The sequence below is a fragment of the Molothrus ater genome, chromosome Z, assembly GCF_012460135.2.
Source record: "Molothrus ater isolate BHLD 08-10-18 breed brown headed cowbird chromosome Z, BPBGC_Mater_1.1, whole genome shotgun sequence".
Classification (NCBI taxonomy): Eukaryota; Metazoa; Chordata; class Aves; order Passeriformes; family Icteridae; genus Molothrus; species Molothrus ater.
Window position 1 is genome coordinate 48,745,167 of NC_050511.2, and position 23,127 is coordinate 48,768,293.

Below are 23,127 nucleotides of genomic sequence, written 5' to 3' on the forward strand. Positions count from 1 at the left end.
TTTGTCATAACATAAGAATCCTAGGTGGGAATTAGTACCTCTTGCTATTAGATTTTGTGTGATTACAGAACAGAGGGACTGTATTTTCCACAAAAAGCTTGCATTCTAAATAAAGTTTCCTGTCTATGGTGGTGGACCAGTTGGAAGCTCAGTAAAGATATAGTGGGTTGTGTTGTTGCTGCGATGGACTGGGAGATTAAGAGGGACCAACAACCAAACAGCAGTGATCATCAAGAATGGTCAAGGATGGAGATGCTTCTCTTGTTAAATGATCTTACAAAAAGTGAATATTTTAATATTTCATATGGTTTCTGGAGCAAAATCCTGGTTTTCCAAGCTGTGAGCAAAAACTAAAATGTCTTTCCAACCAGACTTTACTGAGGCTTCCAAGTCCTTTCTTCATTTGAACTATTTGGTCCCTTCCTGTTGGGGACTTGCAGCCAAATGTGGTGCTGACTTGAGCTGTGGGAAATGGATTTTGTATAGAACTCAGCAGCTACTGTCTCTGCAGAATGACAGGTCCACTAACATTCAGGCTATGAAAACCTTCTCTTGAATTTCTTTATAGTGAGGGATAACTGATTACATATCACATAAGTGCTAATGCACAGAGAAGAGGGATTTTTCAACCCATCTTCTGTACCAGGAAATAAATTCCCAGCACTCCTCCTAGACTCTCCTGCCAACCCTAGAAAAGTGTTGAGTATGTCTTTTCTTATTGGACCTTGGGTGTTGGCTTCACACGCTCTTCTGCAGGTCCCTGCAAAGACAAGTGACTCAGCTGTGTGCAGCACCATACCCAAGCCTGTAATTGTGTCCCATTTGGGCTCTGCAGGGGTCCAGTTTTTCAGATAGCAGCACAACCATTAAGGTGAAAACAAATTTGTGTGGAAGATGTAAGTAGTTGAATGGAAGGCCAGTAGTTTTCTTTAAAAAGTGAAGAAAGGCTTAAAAATCTTAATTTTAGCTTGGTTTGAAATAAATAAAAATAGGAGGAATTTCCTTACTCTGGAAAATTCCTTCATAAGCTAGGTGGGGAGCTGTTGGCCCTTTACCTCCCTCCTTTTTCCTTTACTTCTAGGTAAAAAAAGAGACACTATAATCACTCTATCAATGCAATACAGAATCTCTGACCACCTTTGCCAGTAACATATCCGGAAGTTACATGTCTCTGTTCATAAGCTGGCAGAGTTAGTTCTGCTAGGGCAAAGGCAGCATCACCTCAGAAACCTTTTTACTTCCAGATTTATTATGGAGAGAGTATAAAGAATGGTTGTTGATATAGTTTACGCAAGCACGGAGCAAATATTCTGTTGAATTCTCCCAATGTAACCTTACACTGTGGCATGAGAGGCAGGTGCTTCAGTTTAAGTGGTGTATTGCATCACTTTAGGCCAATGTACTTAAGCATCTCTTGCCTTTTGAGCACTTTTCTTAAGGTCTTTCCATATTAAAGGTCAGAGATCACGTTTCTGGATGCCTTCCAGGTAGAAGAGAGTCTACAGTCCAGGGTGGTAGTGTACACTCCTTGGAACCTGCTGCTCTGCTGCAAGCTGTCATGGCTTCTATCATGGTTTCAACAGTGCAGCCAGCTTGGAAATTGAGACCTTTGTTTTTTCTACAAGCTCCTGCATGAAATCAGAATTTACAAACCATAACAACTTGCTGTATTTTTCACCTTAATCCAGTTACTGAGTAAAGAGAAACATACATTTCACATAGATCTGAATTAAATAAGATCCTTCAGCAGGGACACCTACAGGGATGTGCACAGCAACATGTCGAAGATTGCAGCAGATGATGACTATTCACTGACTATGTTGTCTGAATCCCTGGAACTGACTAAGCTACCCGTTTTAAAAAGACAAAGCTTTAAGGAGTGTGCTAAGCCTTCTGAGGCAGCCTCAGAGAAGAGTCTGACCTTCCTTAAGGAAGAAGGATCTGACCTTCCTTAAGGACATTCATATGTGCAAAATTATGTGTTCTTCTGCTATGTGCGGATGGAGTGATGGTAGAAGGAAGAAGGAATATGACTTCTGAGAGGGATGTGCCTGCAGTTGCCTCCTCTCCCTCCTCTAGCTTCATAGAAGGAGTTGCTGCAGAGATGCATTTTCAGGTTAATGGAGGAGCAAAACTGACAGAAATACTCCATGGAAGAAGGAGAAAGAATGGTTTCAACATCTTTTGATATAGAATAGTAAGGCCTCCTTTATGCAGAGGTCTGCAGAATGCCCAGATAAAGACAGAGGAGTTGCACAGGGCAGTTAAACAGGACATGCATGACATCTTGTAGATGTCATTCAGTAGAAGAGGCCACGTTACTCTGACTGGAGGAGGCAGGAAGGAAGAGGCAGGAATCAACCTACATCCCTGAAGCTTCTGCTAGCTGCATGGTTTGGTTTTGGGTTTTTTTGGTACACCCATTGCTGTTTAATAAGCTGTTCAAATGGTTTACAGTTTTATAAACCTGTCAGGTTTGTTTGTCAGATAAGTGTGAAATTCCTCTAAACTATACAACTATTCAGATCTCCACAAACCATGAGCACCTGGGCAGACAAACCTGCACAAATTACACAGCAGGGCATATGGGTCCCTGAGATGACCTTGGAGCTGTGAACTCCCAGATACACTTCACAGCAGGGATGCAAATCACAGAAAAATGCAGGCAGTTTTCTGAAGGGGACAAACCTTTGATGGCACAGCAGAAATTTGCCATCTCTACGTGGATTTGGGTTCTGGAGCCAAGCATTGAGGTGGTGAGATCAGGCTGTGTTTTCTGTTGCTCTGCCTAGGGTGTGCCCCATCAGTACAGCAGACTGACACTGTGTACTCCTCTGCATGCTGCCAGTGGCCTGCAGTGATGAGCATCCTACCTTGAGGATCTCCAGCTTATCTGCTCCTGGAGAGCAGTCAGGCACTTTTCATAGGTTTGGTGTGCTTACCAGTTCCTCCTTACTTGATGTGACCAGATGGTGATGAAAAGCTGCATTGAGGGTCCCTTTGTATTGCCAGGATGAGGGTGGTCTTTGCCTTTGATGGTGAAGGGAGAAGGCTAGCAGATGAATTTGTTATGCAATAAGTAGTGTAATGTCCCAGCTGTTCCCATTCACACAGAGACCATTGGGATGCCTGACCTAAAGGAATGACATAGCAGTAATTCCTCCCACATACTGCTAAGGTTCAGTGTTGAGGCATGTGATCTTACACCTGTCAGATTAAATAAGCTTTCCAGAAGCAAGCTGGAAATGAAGCCAGTTCTTTTATGTGTTACAAAGGCAAGATGCCAAGGTCAAGGATGGGTAGGATTTTTAGCATACCTGGATCACAGCATGCTTTTCTACCAAGCACATGGATATATCTACTCTCCCAGTCATGATCAAGTTCTTCATTTATGGTCAATGGTGTCTCTGTGTTCTCTGTTGGAGTAATGTGACTCGCCTGACTGACTGGAGAGGAGACAGAAATGGCATGTCCAACAGCTCCACCATGGTGACAGCCATGGAGTTACCTCCTGAGTGAAGAGGGGCATTCGTGCCCTCTCAGACCTGTGTGGGTCTTCACAAGGTACAAATCTCCAAGAGGAGATTTGCAAGAGGAACCCAACCCTCTACAGCTGGTTCAGGAAGAAAGGAAAGCTTAGCCAGAATGGTGGTTTGTGAACTGGTGTGTTGTCTCATTAGCATCACCAGTTTGGAAGGCTACTGGCAGATAGAAGGTGGCAAGTCTCAGACTTTGAATTGTATTGCACTGTGCTCATAAGGGAGGTTCTGTCCCTCTTTCCTTTCTCTGTAAAAACAGGCATGAATGTAGAATTATACTCTTTCTGCATGTAGAAGTTAGGACTGAAAGTAGTTGTGACACCAACAACTGCCACATATGTTAGCAGATCTCTGAGCATTAGACAATATAAGTATCCTTAGCTAATGACCTAGATTGGACAAAAGCTTAAAGATAGGGGTTTGAGCTAATAATTTTATCTTATAAATGAGAAGTGCTTTTCAGCAGCAGAGGATCCCTGCACAGTACAACTGCCAAGCATAGCCCTGTGACACGAGGAGATCGGGTGGGATGCCACATAGGTCAGTGCCGAAAGCCTCAGGGCCAGCAGGCAAGCTGCCACATGCAAGGCAAAGGGAGGAAACCTCAGTAAGAATATTTTGATGTGAGGCACTGAGACTCTGAAACAATTTGCTAATCCAGCCAGAATGTAAGGACTAAAACACAAAGCCCAGCTCTATGTATTAATTCCTTCTTTTGGGTCTTTTCTACCAGTGCTTTGAAAATAACAAGCAAAAAGCTGGATATGATTCAAGTACCAGAATTAGCACTGGTAGCCCTGTGGATCCTGGCCATTGTTGTGTGCTAACCAGATAGACCAGTTTGTTCCCTTTCCACTGCAGAAAATCCAATTTCCTCTCCCCACTTCACATGCTATGTCTTGGGGAAGTTTTATATTTATTGAGGTGAACATGTCTGTCATATCTGCAATTAAAATGTATAAAGGGGGAAAACAAATTCTACTGAAATCCCAGTCTTAGTATTTCTAATCTAAGTTCTTACCAAGTGAAAAACAATGCATGGAGATCCTCACCAGACATTTGCTTAGGGGGAAACCAGCATAAGCAATCATAGCTTCAGCTTGGATGCCTTAAAATCCTTGTGATTTATTTTTCATTTGTAGATAAACCTTGTATAGGTATTTCTCTGTATATTCAGCTGTGATCAGAGGTGTTTCCACCTTTACAGTGAGGCTTTACAACAGCCTTACTGGCAGTATAAAGAGGTATTTAAGGAGTGTATGGGACATGAGGGTAAACAAGAGACTTTTATTTGAAGCTGTGGAAATGTGATTAAATTATGCCCACAGACCAAATCCTGGCTTTCTTCTTTTCAGCAGCAGACAGTGAAAGACATTGAATGGCATGGATTTAAACCAAAGCCTGTTAGTAGCAACATGAGAGTAGGGAAAGTTAATGAACTGATTTTCTACAAATAGTCTACTCAGGCTAAAGAAACTCCCTGTTGTATACTTTTGTGAATGAGAATAAAGTCTGCTTAACATTTCTTACCCAAAATATATTTTTAAGAAAAATACAGAGAAAAAATACCTGATTAAAAAGTAGCTTATTTAAGAATTTTGCTGTTTGTCTAGAGAAAATAGAAGTTTCAGATTTTATTCTGTGTGACATAATCTAGAAAATTCACCTTATTTTTAGGAAGAAAGGCAATATGCTAGATGAAGACAGAATTTTTCATCTAGCTCAGGCTGCAGTAGGAGAAGGTCAGTGCTAGAAAGCTATATGTATCATCTTGGAGGTTAGCTGTAGTAGGCACTAGGTAATGAGGTGTAGTTGCCTGGCATTTATAACTGCTATTAGGGATTATCCAGAATAATGGATAAATCATTTCATGATTTATACTAACAGGCTCTATACAGTTTTTTGAGCCCTTTCCAGAAATAATTCTGGAGAATTACTCTTTCCAGAGACGGTTGCTTCTGTACTCAGGTAACCTGGAGCTCTTACCCATTTTCAGGGTTAGTGTAAAAACTTCAAAGTTCTGGAAGACATGCTGATGGAATTAATAGAAGGTGGGAATCTGACATTTATGTGGTAACTGTTTATTTCATTGTCGCATCTCATAGAAAGGATCCTCAGACCCCAATGACCCTGGTCACCTCCCAGCAGCCACTAAAGAGCCTGACGCTCATGATCAAATTGTAAATGCACAGGAAAGTGAGACTTTTTTCCCTGTCAGCAACTGAAGGGAAGCAGCATCTGTGGGTGTCAGTCCATATTCACTTCAGAAATGGGAGGAAAGAAGGGAAGTTCACTAAAGCTTTTCATACTTCAAGGACTCATCATAGTGATGGCCCAGTCAAAAATGCCCATGGATTGCATTAGACCTGAAGCTGTTTCCACTGACCCCGTAGCATTCAGTGAAAGGAAGATTGCATATAATATCTGAGTTGCATGAAAATGCGTATTACTGGTCCATCAAAGTGGGGATTTCCCTATTGGATACCAGAGGAACTATGCTTTGTCCTCAAATAATTTTACTTCACCATCTCAATGAGACATTTTTCCATTATGTCCCCTTTCAAAATTGCTAATGAGGGAATTTTTGAAAAGGAAATTCCTTCTCATGTTCATCAGTTTTTGGTAAGGGCTGTTGTTCTGGGAGAAGTGCCATCCTTTTATTTGTTGTTTGAGATGCGTAGTGATTTTAATTAAGCAGTCATTGTCTGTGTGCATAATGGTGGTTGCCTTCAGTGACCAGAGAGCTATAATTACAAGCACACAGAGCAGCTGAAATTTTTGCTGCAGCCCTTTAGAGATTTGTGGGAATTGCTGTCCTCACCAAAGATGATCCCTTCTCCTCCTGGACAGTATTGACTTGGATAGTCTCAGCTATGACGTTGGCAGTGGGTTTGTGGCAGTCAGGAAATGTTTATCATTCAGAAGCCCTGAGCTGCAGTTAGTGTTACAGGGTTACAAACTCCTCCTCTGATATCCCAAACAGACCAGTTGATATTTCATGTCTCCTGCTTGAACACTGTGTTAAGGGCAATACACATGTGGAAACAGAGCTATTCTATCTGCTTTAGCAGGTCAGCACAGGAGAACCCCATCTTTTGATATAGTGCAAGATCAGCCTAACTCTTAGATGAAATAGACCAAATAAATTTTACAAGAACTGTTATTCTGCATGCAGGTGACAAAAATCATCAATAAAGGGGACTTTAGACCAGAAATATTTGTTCCTTTACTGGGAGAACATTTAGGTTGGTTGCTGGGACCCATGTCTCTTTACCACCCTTGGTCTCTCAAACCACCCTTGCCTTGTGCATAAGTAACTTCTCTGACCCTCACAAGTAGGGAAAAGAGATGCAAAGTTTCAGTGAAAGTTACCTTATTGCAAGTAATTCTGCCTTACCTTTAGCATGGGCCTGTTCAATATATGAAAAACAAAGCATTTCCATAACTTCCAGGCTCTTCTAGTTACTCTGTTACCTGGTTCTGACTCGGTGAATTAAGTTTATTCTGTTTCCAGTACAAACATGCCAAGTCATTTGGTGCATGCCGTGTCTGGGTAATGAGAGTCAACCCTTGTGACAATAATCTCCATTTTATACCAGTTTCACAAGAGAGGAGGTAGAGGGCATAGCTGATCATGAATTGTTCACCTTATCTCCAATCTCAGCTTTGCTTCCTGCTGTGTATACAACTGTGGAAAGAGCAGACATGAGGAAAGGAGCTAAACCCAGCCCTTACCTTTTATGTGGATTTCATTTGCTCCCCTGAGGCATTTGTCTGCTGCATCTGTGCAGTTGGGAACTCCTGTTGTTCATTCCTCGATAACCCATCTGCTTCTTGCTTGGAGTAATGGAAATGGACACAGCTTTATCACAAAATATGTGGGTTTGTAGAAGATAATGAAAATCATTGCAGCAGCAGGCTGTATCCTGCTATCCCTGCATCCCATCTAGAACTTTCCAACATACAACTTGCTTCAATTAGGTGTCAAGGCAGTCCAGTGAGGTGGGCTACCAAGGTCTTGGACACCTAGGAAACTTGAAATATTGACTCTGTGTTTTCAGAAATAAACCTTCTGCACAGGAGAAGTGTGAGTGAGGGAGGGTGTCAGTCTTTTAGATGCTACACAGAAGCAGAGAGTGCAGTTCTCTTAAGTTCAGAAGCTGTATTCCAGTATACAAGTGCAAGGAAGTTGTCCCTCGCTCATGTTTCAAGCAAAACAAAGCTTAGGGAGGTAGCCATGGGATTTCCGGGAACTGGGGCAGAGAGGGTCTTGCAGGAAAACGCCTAAGGGAGTAAAGCCAGTAGCTTACATTTATGTCTTGTTGATCATGTAATTGCAGAGAAAAAATGGATCTCAAGACAAGCATAGGCTCGATTCTGCTTGGAGCATAGTAGGAGAGGAGCTGCAGCAAGAGTAATTTCCAATAATTGGAAACAACATATATTTTTCCCAGTGCTCAAAACAGGACAAACCAGACAAGCCCCCAGCTTGCAATTACAGAGTCTGCATGGCTATCGGTAACAACAGGATTTTCACCAAGAATAGTCATGCAAGACAGTTGGCAGCAAGTATTGAAAGTGGGCATTGATCATCCGAAAGGAGATGATCCATCTTGCCACCATCCTTGGAGGTGTGTTTATTCTGAAATAAGAGTGTCTCTGCTTCAGTTCTGCCTGTTCTGGTGCTGTGATTTGTGCTGCCTGCTGTTCACAACAGCAGGTAACATTCACAACTGGAGTCTGCAAAGTGCTGCCAATACTGGGCTGCATCATTGCAACTGCTAGGGATGGTTGGTCTCAGGAGAGTTTCCTGCTTTCAGGCACAAGAGGAAAATAAAGAGCTGACCTGGCATTAATGAAGAAGGGGGGAAGCGGAGGGGGGAAGGGGGGAAACAGAAGAGAAAAGGGAGGGGGGAAGGGGGGGAAACAGAAGAGAAAAAGAAGAGAGTAAAGTAGCCTGTCTCTCTCAATATTTTCTTTCCCGTGAACCGTTGCTCCAAACAACAAAAGAGAAAACAAATATACAGATTTGATTTCACTTATGAGAGACATGTAGTCACCACAGGGAAAATGGTGACCACCACCACCCTGTGAAAGTTTCAGTTTCCCTGAGGAGTAGATTTTTGGGATTATGACAACTGCAGGTTGAAATTTTGTACAGAACCCAGAATGTTCTGCCAAAATTCTCTGTGTCTCTGAAATGGCAACAGAAAAATGAGAGATCAGGAGCTCTTTTCCTTGGATTTTTTTTTCTTCCTCACTTTCTGCCCTAAAAATATCTGAGTTTTAAATGCAGGGGGAATAATATCTACCAACTGGGCAGAGCAAAGAAAATAGTCACTTGTTGAAGAAACAATGTAATTCTTTGATAACAGTTTTTTGTAACTGTTTTCCTTGCTTTTAAGCAGACTATAGTTCTCCTCCAGTTGTGCCATTTTTGGGTGCTTTTATTTTGCATTGTCACAACAGACAAACATTGTCACAACATTTGTATTCTCACAACCTCTGTGTCAAGCTGGACACTTGCTTGGCATACAGGATGATTTTAATGGGATAAAAGAAAACATCCCCAACCTCTGAAACTACTGATGCAGTGATGTGCTACCCTTCTCCTCAAGGCTCACATGACCTCTGTTGGATTTTCTGTTGAGTTTGGGATGTTTTCTTTTATCCCAGCATGTTCTTTTGGATACTTGTACCACGAGCCTTAGCCTGACATCAATTTTAGGCATGTATTTTCACAGTGAGGTCAATCAAATAGTGCTTAGCTTCCGTGCTGCTTCATGGTGTGCTTTCTCCACAGGGCTGAGCTGGCTTTGAAGCAAAGAAATCAGATGATTCTGCCAGTGCAAGTAGATCAAAGGGCTTTACCAGCTCTTTACTGCCCCAAGGATCGGTAGAGGTGATTGTTTCTCCACAGACAGTTATGGCTTGGTGGGCTGAGTAATCTCTGTATCACTTCCCACACTCTGCAATCAGATTTATAAACAAGAACAAAAATTATTTTGTAATGGAAAAATGAAGGATTCTCTGACTGCAGTATTACGGGGATTAGTTTTGGTATAACTTGTTTTCTTCAAGATCCTATACTTGCTTTGGGTTTGAGTTTTTTGTAATTGGTGGCACTAGTTTGTGCTTGTTGGAGTTGTTTTGACTGGAAGAGTTTGACAAGTGTGATATTAAACTCTAGGTTGTTTTTATCAACATAATGCACTATTCAAACAAAAAAAGTCAGTAGTTGTTAAGATTAACAATGAAAGAAAGACAAAAACATACAAAAACTTAGCAGAAGACCTTAAAATCATATGTGGTTCAGGGGCTTCCTGAACCAGGTGTATTTCAGTTTCTGTAGTAACTGTCTTCACAATATTCCTTCTCTTTGACTGTCCCCAAGCTCCCCTGGGACATCCATCCCCTGGGACATTCTAGAACCCACAGCATCCTGAGGCATGGATTTCCACAGCCGACCATTGCATTGACTTCAAACCTGCCCAATCCCATTTCACTTGATGACCCTTTTTTCCTTTCTGTGGAAAACGCAGTGAGCAGAGATGTCTGCTGGCTATTTCCGTGATTTTACAGATCTCTATTTGGTCCTCCCAATGCCTCTTGCTCTTCCAAGTGCAAGGATTCTTACTGAGTATCTCATATATTTGGTTTTTAGCAGTAGGAAGATGCCCCTGACCAACTTTAGTGCTAAGAATTTAATCCTTTCCAAATCTAGTTTCTTGGATATAAAATTATTATAAATTAAAATAAATAAATAATACGTGTTGGACATCCATGTATGAAAGCCTGAATACAAATCTCATTTTTCCACAACATGAGTCAACTTCCTGTTTGACCTCTGTTCTTTTCCCATCCTGTAGATCTGAGTGGGAAAAAAAAAAGTATTTTACCTTTCTCATTTTCCTTGTAATTTGATGAAGTGAGAGATGCAAAGGTTAAATCCTGTTTTGCTCATTAATATCTTAAATATTCAGAGTGCCTGAGACTACCTCCCAAATGGAACTCCTCTACCATTTTGGAAGGGTAACTATCTGTGACAACTATCTGTATTCTTAAAAAAGCAGCACACCTCAGATAGACACAAGAGTTTTCCTTTAAACATGCCACAATCACAATAAAACTAGTTCCAGTCTTTTCCACCTCTCTTCAATCCACTTTCTGGAGTAAACTTTTTTGTTTAAAGCAAGCCTTTTATTTTCTTGGTGCCAGGACCCTTAGAAATTTGTAATTAGCAGGAATACCTAGAAAAAAGTTTTCTGTAAGTAGATGAACAAAGTAATGAGGAAGATGTATTGGGTTACTCATAGAAAAGTGCTTTAACAAATGCTCAAGTTAAGCATGTGCTTCAAATCCCACATTTTCAGTAAAGTACTGAATTAGAGGACTGTTTAAGTGGAGGATGACATGATGTCTAAAATCCTTGACATGATGGGTTTGGTAGGATTTTTGTCATCCAGTCCAGTCTTCTACTGTTCTAAAACCTGCTTACATAAACCAGGTACATATATAGTCCCAACCTCCAGTGACTGGGATAAACCTAAATGCAATGTGATATAGTGGCCTGAAGGCAGAATGCCCTGATAGCTGATTTGTACAGTCTTTCGGGGAGGGAAAAAAAAACAGAGTACTTTTGTTTTCATATTTCTCAGCCATAACTTGTACAAAATCAGAGGGTAAAGGCATACACACTCAGGCTGTCTGAATGCCAGTGAAATGGAAACCTGAGCAATATTCCAATTTAACTCCACAGAAATCCACTAGTTAGTAAGTAGTTGAAGTATTTTAGTGCCTGCTGTGTGGCTGCCTACAGGGAAAATACTCTTAAGTGCTTTCCCTTTCTCAAAAAGAAAAGGAGTTTTCATCTATCTTTTATAAGGCTTTCTTGTCACATCCATTATACAGCATGACACAACCAGCCAAAGGATCTATTGTGGTGGTTTCTATTACATGTTTTAGTGGCAAGTTTTTTGTGGACGGTACAATACATACATATATACATGTGTGTATATATATACGTATATATGTGTGTGTGTGTTTGTGCGCATACAAACTTATATATAAACATACGTGTGTATATATATATAGACACAGTTATCAATCTAGATCACTTAGCAGTGAAGATGTGTGTCCCTTATGCTGGCCTATGGAGTGTCAAATGTGGGGTGTTAATGCCTACATATATGAAATCCAATATTTTTTCACCTGGCCAGTTTGACATAAAAGGGCAGAATTATCCTTATTCTAAGAATATTAGGCCATTACTGGGGCAGCTTTTAGAACAACTTTATTCTGGTCCATGTCTGACTAGCTATTTGAGGACAAAACAGAAAACAAATTCTGGTTTTCAGACTCCATGTATGCTGTTAGTATCACAGAATGAAAAAAAAGGCAAGAAATGTCCCTGAATAATATTGGGGTTTTAAGCCCATAACCGTCTAATACCCTATTCACTTCAAGCGTGGAAAGGGCTACTGCAGACTGGAGGATAGGAGTGATGATCCACAGATCACAGTTCTTTATCAGAAGGATTTTTAAAGGTGCACAAAAATTCTGTATGCCTGTATGTGCATAAATGAAAACTGTCTTCTGTGTGTGGAGACCAGTGAGATGTCAAGGTTTGTGACATATTAGTTACTGGAAATTCTGATTTTCCTACTCCATAACAACTTCAGCAGATCTGTTAGAGCAAGAGGAGGGCCAACAGGATGATTAGAGGGATAGAGCACCTCTCCTAGGAAAAGGCTAAGAGAATTGGTATTTCTCAGCTTGAAAAAGAGAAAGCGTGAACTGATTGCAGCCTACCCATACCTGAAGGGACCCTACAAGAAACATGGAGAGGGACTTTTGACAAGAGCATGTAGAGACAGGACAAGGAGAAATGGCTTCAAACTTAAAGAAAGTAGCTTTAGATTAGATGTTAGGAAGAAATTCTTTGCTGTGAGGGTGGTGAGGTACTAGAAGAGGTTGCCTGAAAGTTTTTGGATGCCCTAGGAGTGTCTAGGGGCAGGCTGGATGGGGCCCTGAGCAACAGGTTTTGGTGAAAGGTGACCCTGCCCTTGGCAGGTTGGTTGGAACAAGGTGGTCTTTTAGGTCTCTTCCCACACAAACCATTCCATGATTCTAGGATTCTATTCTATGAGGATGTATTTGTTCAGCAGTAGTCTTACATATTGCAGACAATGCGGACTGTGTGTGTAAATGTAGATATACATGAATAATCAGCATGTAAGAGTGTGCAAAACATTACAGAACAGCTTAGTGTATGCAACATTTAGCTATTCTGCTTCTTCTGGGTTCATTACTCCAGCCTTTCCATCACCATTCTGGCATCTAGCTCTTTGGCAGAAGTGGTCCAGGCAGTTTTCTACCTCTATGTTTTGCTTTGTTTTTAGTGAGCTTGACATTAACTAATAATTTTTTTAAAGTTTCCTGATCTTCCTTGTAAAAGTAATGTTTTCCTCCCAAAATGCCTTGTTTGACATCCAGCATAAGGATGATTAATTCTGCATAGGCAGAATCTTATCATATACTCTTAAGGATGAGGCATGAAGGCTTGAAATCCCTGGAAAGCAGAGAATTCCCAGAGCATCAGTGGGGCGCCTAGAAATAAGTAAGAAAAACTATTTTGTGGATTTAAGGAATCCCCAAATGTCTTCAAACCAAACCTTACAGTTACTGAAATATTTAAATAACAAAAAAATGGGTTTGCAGATAAGAAATAAAAGCCATTGTTCCAGTAAAAACAGAGGCTGACTGCCTTCATTTATTTCTCAGTATTTCTGTCTTGGCTGCAAAATCTAAAATGAGAAAAGATCTTGAGGAGAGGGAACGTCGTCCAGGATGGGGATGGATGGATGGATGGATGGATGGATGGATGGATGGATGGATGGATGGATGGATGGATGGATGGATGGATGGATGGACGGATGAGGAGAAATGCTCCCAAGAAGGTGCAGAAGGCTGACAAAAGCAAAGAGTTTACCTGCTTAAGAGGAAGGTGTTGCAGGGGGAAAAAGCAGGTCATTCTCCTCTTGAAACACCTGAGAGAGTCTGCTGCCTGCTGAAGGGGGCAGCCTGGGCACAGGCAAGGGGCAATGAATGGGGCTGTAACAGCTCAGCTGTGGAAAGGACTCCGCTGTCCTTGGCACCACTTGGTCACTCCAGCTTAGGGAGCTGGTAAGGGCCAGCTGCTGGCATGTGCTGGTGACTTGAATGTTAAACACAGACAGCTGGAGGTTACCAATCCCATTTACTTTGTATGTAAATCCCAGCAATCTTGCTGAAACATCTTCCCCCATTAAGCCTAGGGAAAGCCTTACCACCAACCCTGCTGGGGAAAAATGAGGTCTGCAGACTGCTCTCTTCCTCCATGATGCTAACCCTGCTTTTGTGACATCTTGCTGTCACACGAGTGCACCCCACTATCCATGGTTTTGGCCCCAGCATGTCAAATGGAAAATCACATCTTTGTCCCTTTAACTTCTCTCTTAGCTGTTATGCCTGTTTTCTCCCCTCCTCTGGGACTGTGCACTGTTGCTGCTCTGGCTGCTGGGAGCAAGCGAGGAGAATTTCTCCTACTGGCAAGTAACCAGCCAGTCTGGGGCTGGCATCTTCCCAGGACGCTGCTGTTTGCATACCAGCAGGCAGAGGAGCAGGTGAAATGGGACTGGTGACATCCGTACAGATGTGTTTGACTGCTTACATGCTGTTACGAATCTGCTACCCTTAAAGCCTCCATTTCTCTGACAAGATATCTCTCCCTCTCTCTCTCTCTCTCTCTCTCTCTCTCTCTCTCTCTCTCTTCCCCCCTCTCTCCCTCTCTCTCTCTCTTTCTCTCAAAATTATTTTTCCAAGGAGAAAAGGAAAAGGCAGACAGAAATAGAAGGCAAGAGACAACAGCTTGAGGACCAGATACTTCAGCTGCAGCATTTCAAGGTAAGGGACTGATGCCAGAAATGATGGATTGACTAAATCTGTTCATTATTAGACATGCAGATCACACGTCTGAAAGCTGGGAAAAGCCCACTCTGACATGAAGCAGCTTTCACTGCCGGAGCCTATCTCTTGCAGTGATCGTGTCCTGCCTGCTTTTCATTCCGTGTGTTTCATGCACAGGACCATGTTGTTTAAACGGTTTAGGAGCATGGAGTCGGGAGGGTGTGAGTGCAGGCAGCACAACAGTGCTGTCATTATTAAATGCTGTTATTTATTATACATAATGATGAGACACCAATCGCTGTGGCTTGGGTGTGCACTGCATGGCTTCAGCCAGCACTTTCTGCCTGCAGAGCTGTGTTGGATTTCTCTGGTGCCTGTTGTTAGGTTTTGTGTGTGTGCATTGCAGAAGGAGTGTTAGTTAACATGCATCTGTGTATGTGTGTAAAGATTTCATTGCAGGATGAAGTTATTAGGTGTGCATGGCATAATAAAATGGGCATGTATGTACATGCAGGGAAGGTGTTGATGCATATGTGTGTATCTACATGGAGAGGCACCTTGATATTTAACAGGGTGCCGAGCAATCCCAGTCCCTGTTGGTCTCCATGACAGCTGCAGATAGCATCATTTGAAAGCCATCCTTTCTGTTTCTGTTGCTTATCCCTCCTGTCAGGAGAATATTTGTGCATAGTAAAGATAAGAACAAAAACATACATGTGATCTTTTTGTCACCGGTGAGAATTTGTGGGTCAGATCTTGCTATATTAGTTCAGTAGGGGAGCCTGAGTAATTTCAGTGATTAAAATATCTGAGAAAGATTATTAGAACTGGACAGTTTATCCTCACAGCAAGTGAGCTGAGCTGTGTTTTTAAAATTAAGATATTTAGGTTGTTTGTGGAATAAGTGTGTGTGTGTGTGTGCATGTGTGTGTGTTTGAACAGTGCACCTGCATCAGGAGATGGTGTGCAGAATATCTGTGCGCACACATGCACTTGTAGACCACACTGCAAGTTATGCTACAGGCAGGATAATTCTCCTGCCTCTCCGAGACCCTGCAGTCATGTTCTGCAATTTATTCCTTTTTTCTGGTAAACATAATGCAGTTAAGTCCAATTAATTGTTATCAGCCTACATAAATGCCCCAATCAAGTTTACCACCAGTCTGTGGATGTCAAACAGTGGTGTTTCCAGTCAAATATGTGATTGCATTTCTGTGGGGCAAGAGGAATTGCCGTTTTGCTCAGGCTTCCATTGAGTACAGGCAGGGGAGAATTTTTTCAGATAACTATAGGATGCTGCAGCATAGCAGTGCAGTACTGTTCCAGTACCTTCATGATGCTTGTTTTTTTCCTTTTTGCTACCAAGCTGATGACTCCTTTTAGCATGTTAACTGTTTCCAAGCTAACTGCATTATGATTCTTTGTGAAATTCTTTAAGTAGAGCCTTTTGGATAGACAGTTCTGTCAATTTTCTGCTTCATCTGTTTTACTTTGATATAGCTGTTGCTATGTTTTATCATCATCCCTAGGAAAAGTAAAATCCCTTAAGGTGGTGCAGTGGGATCAGCCCCTCAGCTGATGTAGACTGGCATTGACTTCAGCCCTGCTATGTTGATTGCCACCAGAGGAGGTTCAGTTTTGCTGCATGGATTTTTTCAGAGGCATACATGAAAAATAGCTGTGTCCCTTTATTTTTTAACCCACAGGCTGGAGAAAGAGCAGTAATCATAGAGGAAGCTAATGGGAGATCAGGGCACAGAAATTTAATGGTAGAGACATTTAAAATGGCAGCTTTTTCAGCTAAAATCACAGCCAGACTTAAGATCTGTAATGCTGTGTGCGAGAGTGAGCATATCAGGATATGATAAAATCTACACTACCTCTCTATTCAGTGTCATCACTTGTCACCAGAGGAAAACTGTGCTGCTGTTACTGGAGTGGTCATGGTGACTGCTGCTCTACGAGCTGCCTGTATCACCAAGCAGCTGTCTGCTGGGAGATCTGAATGAGGTGATAGCAGAAGTCTAACTGGGATTGCAGATTTCATCCTCATTTCTGCTAGAACCTTCCTAAAATTAAAATAATAAACATGTTTAAAAATGGAGATAGAGGCACTGGCTGGTAGTGTTTCTGTTTCTCTTTGGAGACAGATGAAGAAAACTGCATTTTTGTTTCATACATCATTCAGTGTTCTGGTTGCTTAGTGAAGTACTGACCAACATTTTATTTCACCTGCCAGTTTGAGTTGCTCATTTTCAAAACTGTGTATCCCCCTGCCACCTCCCTAGTGCTCTCCCTCACTTCACCCTCCTTGTCCTCAGCCCCTCCAAGGCAGGGGCTCCAAGTCTGATATGAATATAGTCCCTCAGTCTGATATGGCTCACCAGTCTGACACACCAGACCAAAATAAGTGCATCTATTTTCCCTCGGAGTGCTAAGTAGAACACGATTCATTTCCCGAATTATGTGGATTTCATCTAATTCTGTGCAAGGCATACATACAGGTTAAAAGACCAGGCTTTCCTAGGAAGTCCCTGTATTTATTCAAAATGCTGTGAGGCTGTTGATGTCAATACAGAGTGTAAGGATTTCGTATAAGTGTTCATTAAAATCTGCTGTGAAGAAACCTTTGAAAATGAAATCTGGGTTAATCCTGTGTCTGCAGTATCTGGGTTGATCCCACAAGCATAACAGCTTGAATTCACACAAAGACATTCATGCCAGTATTCAATGGGTTTGCTTCATTTTTCTGCAATGTCAGAGTAATTTTCTTTTTAAAATGCACTGTGTAAAATAGCATGTTTGGTTACCTAATAAAGGTTCTGAAAACCACAGGGTTTCTGTTAATTTCAGAAAATTTTATTCACGTTGGAAAAATATCTAATATAAATAATTTATTGCAAATGTTTACGCTGATTACCTGCAGTTTTCAAGTTGCTGATGCCAATTAGACCCCTGACGAAATGACTTTACTACCACTTCATTTGTTTTTCCCTTGTTACTTACCTGGCTGAAAATAAGGCAGCAGCAGGTGCTGTCCCACTGCTTCAGGCAGAGCAACCTGACATACAATAGACCAAGTAAAAGTCAGCCCTGAATGTGAGCAAGGCTTTGGCAACACATGTTACAAAGGCTCCTGAGTATGAGGCCAGTGCTGAGGACATCAGAACAAAAGTGTAGCTCAGCTATTAATGGTCTATGTGCGATTCAGAGTTAATCAAATAAAACCTTTCAAATGTGGAACTCTGGAGTAGCAGAGAGTCTAGGGTCGTATAGGCTCTAAAAGCTGGATTGCCTTTTGCTGACAGTGAAACCATATCCTCACTTCTGTTAATCGTTGCAAAGGAAGGACATTGGTGGGCACAGACTGACTGTGTAGTACCTTGGGGCCATTGGGGCTCTCTGTTGAAGGCAGGAGGTGTATTTGTCTACATTACAATCAGGTGCCTTCATTGGAAAGGCCCTAAATGTTGGAACAGGTATAAAGATGCTTTGAAGCCCCATTTTTTGAGATTGAACATGCTCTTTTGCTCTACAACAGCTCCCCTAACCTCACCTCTACTCCAGTCCTTAATATGAAAATAATATTTTTTCTTCCATATAACACAAGGTTGGCAGATAGAGTTGTAATTTTGTTGTTGTTGTTGTTGTTTATCAATAGATAAAGTTTAAACTTCATGCCTCAGCAGTTTCTTAGCCATATGCCTACGAAAGGGGCATCCTTGTCCATGGAAACTGGAGGTGTGACCAGCTTCTATCATTTAAAATCAGAGAAGTGGTCAAAATGCACCTTACACCAAACATATTTTGTGCCGTATCCATCAAAATTATTTGGTTTCTGGAGAAAGACTGAAATTTATTTTGATTGATTAGTTGAACTGGGGAATACAACCTACAAGCAATAACTCCTTTTAAGAACTTGTTCAGCTAGGCAGCAGTTGGGCAGACCTGTTTTAACAGAGATGTTTACTATTTTGAATAAACTCCAGAATAGGAGTATTTCTTCCAAAATCTGACTGCCTCTTTTATTAGCTGAATAGAATTTCTGTTATTGTTTACTGTTTGGTGCTCTGTTTGGTGGCCAATGGTAATAAAATAAACAAAATAAACAAAACCTCCTAACTAAATGAAAAATTACTTCTATGCTGTTACTTTAAGTATTACAACTACGATAAATCCACTTTCCACAGTTATATTAGTTCTGGAATAGTGTAAATATTAGGGACTTATTTCTTTTAAGATCTGCTTCTTAAAGACTGCAGTTCACAAGCACAATCTAAAACATAATTACATCTTTACTGTCAAGAAAAGGAAAGCCTTTTCACATTCTTATAGAGATTTTGTTAGCGTATGGTTTTAGCTGAAACTATCTTATCTGTAAATAAATTTCAATTTTATGGTTCCAGTTATATCACTGTCCCAAATTTAATCTATTCTTAAAAGAATTGCTGTCAGAAAATACAAATAGGTATGTCTGTCTCTCTCTTGATATATGTACAACATCGTGGGAAAAAAAGAGATAACTTTTGCAAACAAAGGGATTTTGTTATTTCTTTATAACAAATCCCTTTATGATTTTCAAGTAAATTAATCCTTAAACCAAATGGCAACTCAGCCAAGCACACAAAAAATGTTTGATGGTGTCATACAGTCTCCATTTCCTACATGGACAGTGCAATATTCCCCAAAACCTAGTTTAGAGGTAAGAATGTCATGTAGAACAGTGTTAAATGCCTTGCACAAGCCCAGGAAGATGACATCTGTTGCTGTTCCCTTATCCAGCAATGATTTATGGCTTCATCATAGAAGACCACCAAATCTGTCAAGCATGATTTGCCCTTAATGAGGCCATGTTAGCTGTCACCAATCATCTTATTTTTCATGTGGCTTAGCATAGTTTCCAGAAGGATCCTGCTCCATGATCTTGCCAGGCACTGATGGAAGTGATATGCCTATTATTGCACAGTCTTCCTTTTTTTTCTTTTTAAAAGCAGAGGATATATGTCCACTTTTCCAGTCACTGACAACTACAAGTCTTCCATAATTTCTCAAGTAAAGTGAATAACTTAGCCGCCTCTTCAACTAGGCCTCTCATCAGATCCCATGGACTTGTGCACCTTCAGGTTCCTTATATGTTCTACTACAGTGAGTTTTCTACATTCTCCCAGTCTCTGCCTTTGCCTTCTGCATCTCAGGCAGTCTGTTTGGCACACTTGCTGGTGAAGGCTGAGGCAAAAAAGTCATTAAGCACCTCAGCCTTCTCCATGTTCCAGGTAACCAGGTCTCCTTTTTCTTTCTGGAGAGACTGAAAAATTTCCCTAGGTTTCTGTTTATCACCAACATATCTGTAGAAGCTTTTTTTGTTGCCTTTGATGTCTCTGGCCCTATTGAAGTCCATCAGGGCTTTAGCTTTCCTGATCTGATCCCTGGCTTGTTGAACAATCCCTTTTTATTCCTCACCTGGAGGAATTGCTTTTACCACTTGTCCTTGCTCTCACCCTCCATAGGGTTTTTTTTCATGTCTGAGTTTGTCCAGGAGATGCCTGTTCATCCACACAGACCTCCTGGTATATTTACCAGGCTTTCTCTTCATGGGGATAATCATTCCTGAGAATGGAGAAGGTGATCCTTTAATACCAACCAGCTTTTCTGGGCACCTCTTCCCTGCAGGGTTTTATTCTATGGTACTCAACCAAGCAGATCCCTAAGGAGGCCAAAGGCTGCTCTCCTGAAGTCCAGGGTAGTGAGCTTTATATGAACCTTCCCTGCTTTCCTAAGGATCTCAAACTCCATTTTGTGGTCCTTGCAGTCAAGGCTGCCCTCGAGCTTCCCATTTCCCTCCAGCCATTCCTTGCTGGTGAGCACAAGATCCAGCATAGCACCTCCTCTCCTTGGCTCCTCTATCACTTGTAGAAAGAAGTTATCATCACAGCATTCCAGGAACCTCCTGGATTGGTTATGCCTTGCTATTGTCCCTCCAAAAGGTGCTGGGGTACTTTAAGTCCCCCATGAGGAACAGGCTTGCGAGCACAAATTCATTTTTAGCTGTCTGTAAAGAGCCTCATCAGCACTTTTGGGACAGGGAGAAGTTAGGAACTAATTCAGAGAGAAATTTCCACTTTGAGAGCACAGGGCACACTGACCCCTCTTTGTCCTATTCTGTGATTAGCACCTGTGGGCCGATGCCCACCTTATCATGAGAAGTTTGTTTCCCACCAGGATTTAAACTGAGAATCAAGAGGCTCTCTTCTGGATCATAAAACTAAGTAACTATCGCCAGTTAAAATCTTTCAGTAATAAGAAAATATAATTTAAAAAAATAGAATTGTTTATCCAGACCAGCTACACAAATTGTTTACCACAGAGAGATGAGGGCTTTAGTCCTTTAACTCGTGTTCCTTATCTGCTTGCATGCCATTGAAACACAGCTGTAATTATTCTGGTATGATCCCTCTACGAGTTGTTCTTTTATTTAGGAAAAATATTATGTGTGAGTTGTGCTTTGAACTGGGGCAGAGTTCTCCTGGGATGATCATGTAAATAAACATACCATACAGGCAGGAGTTCCTTGAAATGCATCAAAATTAGCAGTCAGGTTTCAAGCAGTAACAAAAGTCCTTTGAGCATCTCATGGCTACTCCTGCAGATTTTGTTTTAGCCAGCTCAAGGAAGCTTACAGCTCGCTGCAACCTCAGCCCTTCCCAATGGCCTGAAACATGTTCAAAACCAAATTCATATCACATGAATCCAGATTTTTAAAATAATGAATATAAGAAATTTTAAGACTACAAAATAAAGGAATCTCTGAAATATAACTTTTCTTTTTGCCTCTTTTGACTGATGTGTGTATGTGGGAAGGAATGATAAACTGAAGCCAAGGAGAGACTGAATATAGAGGTAGATTATTCTTTTGGGAGATAATAATACAAAACAACTGTGGCTCTGGAGTAATGATAACTTGAAAAGCTTATTTGTTTTGAGGGGAGAGATTTGACAATTTTTGAAATCTCAGATTATTAACTATTCTAAAAAGATTTATCTTTTTATTTCTCTCACTGCTATGCTTTACTTCCTTCATAAACATGGAGTGAGTAGCTGCAGGGAAAACCAAAGCATACCTAAATTTCCGGCACCAGAGGTAAAACTGTGGTCAGTCTTTTCATGTGTGTATCTTTAAGAGGGGGTCTTATTCGGTGTTCAGTCCAACCACATAAAGGCCAGACACTTCAGCCAGCTTGCCACTCTGTTTTTATTCCAACTCCAAAATTCCGTGGGAATCAGATACCTTCTCATGGAGTTAAAAAGCAATTTATGTGTCAACAGGAGCAGGTTTATCCTATGCATATCTTCATCCCAATACACTTGGATTCTTGACCAGGACAGAATCCCATGCCCTACCTCCAGGACACTTGCTCCCAAGCTGGGCCATATGAGACCTCATTGTTGCATCCCCTTTTGCAAGCTATGTCCCTGATGGTATCTGCCTGCTGAGGCAGCCCAGTCTCCTCATCCCTTCCCTCATCTCTGCTGCAGTCACTGACACTTGTTTTTTTATTCTGATTTATTGATGCTCAACCTTGCCACAAGTGAAATATTAAACAATTGAACAGAGCCATCATTATCATCCTGCAATGAAAAAGTCTGAAATTTTACATAGACTTCCTAAAGAGAGACACAGAAAAATAAACCCTAACTCTCCAACATAAAACACAACTCTCCAGAAGGGGTATCTTCCTGTTACTTCAAGCAGAACTTTCTGATAGACTGGATGTTTAGAAAACATATGTAGGAAAGAAGCTGTGCTTGACTTAACTGTCATCTTAGTGTTCATTTTGTTTCATCTCAATGTCATCTCAAGTCGTTAATGAATGTCAGAAACACTGACGTTGTGTTGGACCATACCTGTGATCCCTGTCAGTGAAACCAGTCTGTACAGGCCACTGCTCTGTAGCTGATGAATGATCTGAATGAGAGAGATACTCAAAGAGAGAGACAAACTTTGGATCTGCTCTTGTAGAATCTTGACAATGTCTTTTTCTGTGGTGGGTTTCCTTGAAGCTACAAGAGCTTAGGTTTTAATCTGTCTTCATCTTTGACTGGAAACAACTGCCTACTTGATTTAACAAAGTTAAATAAATGGGACCTGAACATTGTGTACTCAGAAAGTTTACTGGTGATGTTGCTAATGAATGGGAAGCTTTCTCAGAGGACATAAACCGATTGTTGCTTTTTTCCCCAAAAATCATTCCTGATTGGGCCTCCATCTGAACAGCTGCAATTTCTGTTCCTGTGAGGTTTTCAAACAGACAAAGCATGAGACCTTCCTGAAGAAGCCATCTCCAGCTGTCATCATACCCATCCCTCAGGTCACTTGCCACAGACATGCCTTCTCCTTGCATCTGTAGCTCCAGTTGCACGTGGCTCACACTGAAGACGTTCCTTGTCATGCAGGCACCCAGCTGAGATGCAGCCCTTCCCAAAGTGAGCACAAATCATGCCAGCTATCTCAGTCTTCCTTCACCTGTTTCTGCAGTCATGTGGCACTGTGTTACATGCTCCTGTCTGCTCTGTTGCTGTCCTGAATGTGTGCTTTGAGAAAAAGCAGTGGCTATGTAAATACTCAGAATAGCTGAAGGGCAGT

The 23,127-nt window shown here is 41.3% G+C and overlaps 1 protein-coding gene across 5 annotated transcripts in view; it reads left to right on the plus strand.

Moving 5' to 3' along the window:
- The window catches only part of PALM2AKAP2 (PALM2 and AKAP2 fusion), a 264,464-nt gene that overhangs the window by 34,448 nt on the left and 206,889 nt on the right, over positions 1-23,127 (plus strand). For all 5 annotated transcript variants that reach the window (XM_036403823.2, XM_036403824.2, XM_054517804.1 and 2 more), the window contains exon 2: positions 14,403-14,483. In XM_036403823.2, the coding sequence (XP_036259716.1) occupies positions 14,403-14,483 (81 nt within the window). The remainder of the gene's footprint in view (positions 1-14,402; positions 14,484-23,127) is intronic.